The sequence below is a fragment of the Halyomorpha halys genome, unplaced genomic scaffold, assembly GCF_000696795.3.
Source record: "Halyomorpha halys isolate HHAL.00 unplaced genomic scaffold, Hhal_1.1 Scaffold11.1, whole genome shotgun sequence".
NCBI classification, from domain to species: domain Eukaryota; kingdom Metazoa; phylum Arthropoda; class Insecta; order Hemiptera; family Pentatomidae; genus Halyomorpha; species Halyomorpha halys.
The window spans coordinates 720,441-724,502 of NW_027111958.1; the positions used below are offsets into that span (position 1 = coordinate 720,441).

Below are 4,062 nucleotides of genomic sequence, written 5' to 3' on the forward strand. Positions count from 1 at the left end.
CCACGGGACCTTCTAATTTAAATTAATGTTTGAAGTACCACCAATGGGTGGTTTCTTCCCAAGATTTATAAGTGTATATGAAACATACAACGTATTTACTTATTGTATTATTTTGTACAGTTGTAAATTACATTAAATAAATAAATTAAGAAAAAAATTGTATATCATAAGATTCTATTGATTTGGTGTAAATACATTGTTTTAAATCTTGTCAATTAGTAATAATAATAATAATAATAGTCATAACAGTTTATTTTTATTAAACACGGCGCAAATATAATGTGTTCAATAGGTTGAATAAATATGTTCGATTGCTCTGAAAGGGACAATACTGTAGCAAATGTACTCTTCTTTGAATGAAGTTGTATTAGTTTTTATAGTTTTTGGTAGTTTTAAAAATATAGAGCTCAGAATGAAAAATTAATATTTTTTTTCAACGTTTTGAAACAGTTACCATCTTGTTTCCCTCCCCTACCTATACTTAGCAGATTCGTCAATTTTGACTAATAATTGTACATAGTTTTCATTAAAGTAATCAAAAATTAAGGTGCAATGACTCACTCTTAAACTATCCGTAGTCAGCAATCAGGAAGAATATAATTGAAAATTTATGGCATATGTTACACCAAATATTCGAAAACACCACATTACTGGAAGGCACCACCTCAAGACTTTTTTTGATACAATATTGGGAAAAATCAATCCAGGTTTAATTAAGTACCTAAGTTAATCAGTGCCTAGACGTTGTATATATTTTATTTAAATTTATTTATGTAATGTAATTTACAACTGTACAAAATAATACAATAGGTAAATATGTTGTATGTTTCATATACACTTGAAAATCTTGGGAAGGAACCACCCATTGGTGGTACTTCAAACATTAATTTAAATTAGAAGGTCCCGTGGCCATCTTCTTTTCAGACGCCTCGGAAGATTATCAGGGATTGTTACGGATGAAAGATTATGAATTAATGGGTTAGGATGGTTAAGGAGTTTGGAATGGAAAGACGCATATTTGTTTTGGGTCAAATCTGCAACGAATGGGATGTTAAGGACTTTGTGAATGAGTTTATTTGTGACGTAATAAGGAGCATCAAGGATTTTACGTAGGAATTTGGATTGTAACGATTGGATGCGGGAAGAATTTTATGGTTTGGTGGAGCCCCAGAGCTCAATTCCATATGTCCAAATTGGTCTGATTATCGTAGTGTATACTAATATTTTGAAGTGAATGGGAAGCTTAGATCGTTTGTCAAGTAAGTGTTGTAGCAATCGGAATCTACGAGCAGTTTCTTGTCGTTTCAGTCTTGTGTGTGGATTGTATAAATTATTAAATTTTGAAAAATTAAGAAAACGTGTGGTGTGCAAAAGTTAATTTTCAGTAAATATAAAATCCTTTAATGGCATCAGTAATATTTTGTTCTTATTCTTCAGAAATAGATACGTCGATTGTCATTTAATTACCATGTAAAAAAAAAACCATACTTGCTTGACAACGGTGAAGGCATGTCTAGTGCCCGGATGAATGGCATATCAACAGATAAACTACGAAAAAACAAATATTGATTTTTATATATTAGATTGCAGAGAGCGTGGTAGTACCGTGGTAAGTCACGACGTTACTAACTCCAAGGACCAGCGTTCGAATCCGGCTGGGCAGAAAATCATTTTCTGTTACACTGTAGCCGTGAGTCAACCCTGTGTGTTCTGGAGTCCACCCAGCCTCATAAATTGGGAAAAAATCTGGCGGTCCAGCGTGATTCTAGCCAAATCACCTTCTTGCACAACCGTTGGTCTGTTAACAGTACTTCCTAACAAAGTACTGAGCTCCTGACCTGAAGTAGTACAGGTTTTAATTTTTAATATATTAGATTATGTAGCAAATTTTTGAGTTTTTACTTCAAAAATATTTGAGCCTTTATCATGACTAAGGAGTATTATGTCCTATTAGTACATGATGAATTTAGAAGATGAAGGGATATCACCAGACAACTTTGATGCTGTTCATTGATTTTCGGTCTGCCTACGATACAATCGTAAGGAGTAAGCTCATAATGGCTATGCATGATCTGGGGCTTCCTAGTAAACTCACCCGAGTAGTAAAATACACAATGGTGAGCACAACCTCCCAAGTAAAATCCTGTGGATTATCAGACCCTCTCCTGTTTAATATCACTCTACATATAATCATAAATAGAGCAGGAATGAATCAGGAAGAAACATTATTTACAAAGATGACCCAAGTTCTAGCCTATGTAGACGACGCCATCATCGGTAAATCCCTGCAGAGCATTAGGACTGCTTTCGAAGCGGTGGATGTCGATGGAGGATGGGCCTGCATATTAATGGGGGAAAAACCAAGATTATGCTGTTGGATAAGAAGCCTCTGGACTAGAGGCAGAGTCGCCTTGTAATGGGCCCCTATAATTTCGAAGTGGTAAGAAGTTTTACTTACCTTGGCTCTATTATCAATGAGAACCAGGATGATGAAGAAGAAGTTAAAAGCAGAATTGCTGCTGGAAATAGAGGTTATTTCTCCATTGTAAGGCTAATCAAAAGCAAACTTGTTAGCCGTACCACCAAGTTCACTCTGTAAAAAACGTTGATAAGGCCAGTCGTCACATACGGTGGAGGAACTTGAACCCTGAGCAATAAAAGCATTAACCTGCTAGACAGGTTTGAAAGAGTAATTCTGAGGTGAATCTTATGCGAGAATGGTAATTGGCGAAGAGGGAAAAATGGTGAACTTTTTGGGCTATATAAGGAATGTAGCATCTCCTCGTACATAAGGATACAGAGGCTTAAATGGCTTGGCCATGTAATGAGCATGAGCGAGGAAAGAGTGGCACATAAACTGTACAGTTACGTTCCAAATGGTGCGCGGCAACGTGGTAGGCCGAAGGGCCGATGGAGGGATGCTTTAGGGCGGGATCTGCGACAATTAAGGACCCCTGTTACCCTTACAGAAGATAGTGTTACGGTCGCCATGGTGAAATAAAAACACTGGCGATATCTGCGTAGACAAAGGGCGTTACGGTTGTCATGGGGAAAAACAAAACACGAGCGATATGTTTTAGACGAGTGGGTGTTGTTTTTTGGTGAAGGCGACAGTTTGATTTTGGGACACGTATGTTCAGACGAGCGGGTTTTGGTTTTGTGAAGGTGACAGTTTGATTTTGGAACACGTTACGATTGTTCAATGTGAAGTGGTAATAGTTTAAAGCCCCTCTGTCTTTACTGTTTGAACCGGAATATCACCATATGAGAAATGTTGTCATATATGTTTTATTTTTCAAAATTATGGTGTTTTACTTCAATAGACGGTCATTACCACTAGAAGTGGAGATATAGTGGAGTGTGTAGCAACGAATCTTCAGCACGTCCTGGATAGGAGAGTTGCGGCATTTGATCTCTATAATTCTGGAGTGGTGAGAAAGAGACCGGAAAGGAAATATCGGACAACTTTATGTTAGGCCAGGACTGCACCCAAGAACTACGTGGGGTTTGAACTAAATTCTATTTTGTTTTTATTTTATATTCACTCTATTGGATAATAATGTAAATATAGTTATTAAGGTTAAGGTTAAGTCAACCTATAAGTTTTAATTGTTTTATTAATTGATAAGAATTCTTTTTTTTCTTTTTTCATTCTCTGTACATATAGTTCTGCTGTTCTTTCTCTGTTTTCAACTTGTTAATTTACTTGTTTTTTTTTTTGTTCACGGAACAACACGATAATTCAACAGGTGGGTAGGTAACACCCCCTAGGTTTTCTTTTATCTACTTGTAAAGGTATTCGCCAGTGGTCATAATTCAGCGATTGTTTATATAGGGGTATATTTTAGTTATATGGTATTATTGGCATAATGCTTCGGGGTTTTCGTTATTTCCAAGAAAAAATAACGTGCCCCTAAGGAGTAATTTATTTATTATTAATATTAATATTCTTTAATAAATTAATAAATAAATTACTTACCAGCGTGAGTTGACATATGAATATAGCAGCGATCGTGACTTTACGGAAATACATTTCTATGAAAAAATTTTTCCACTCCGAAT

General features: G+C 35.8%; 1 protein-coding gene across 2 annotated transcripts in view; it reads right to left on the minus strand.

The window, feature by feature from the left end:
* LOC106678913 (myb-like protein X) overlaps nucleotides 1-4,062 on the minus strand; it is a 111,917-nt gene extending 107,855 nt beyond the window's left edge. For both annotated transcript variants that reach the window (XM_067049880.1, XM_067049881.1), the window contains exon 1: nucleotides 3,980-4,062. In XM_067049880.1, the coding sequence (XP_066905981.1) occupies nucleotides 3,980-4,033 (54 nt within the window). In that variant the 5' untranslated portion in view covers nucleotides 4,034-4,062. The remainder of the gene's footprint in view (nucleotides 1-3,979) is intronic.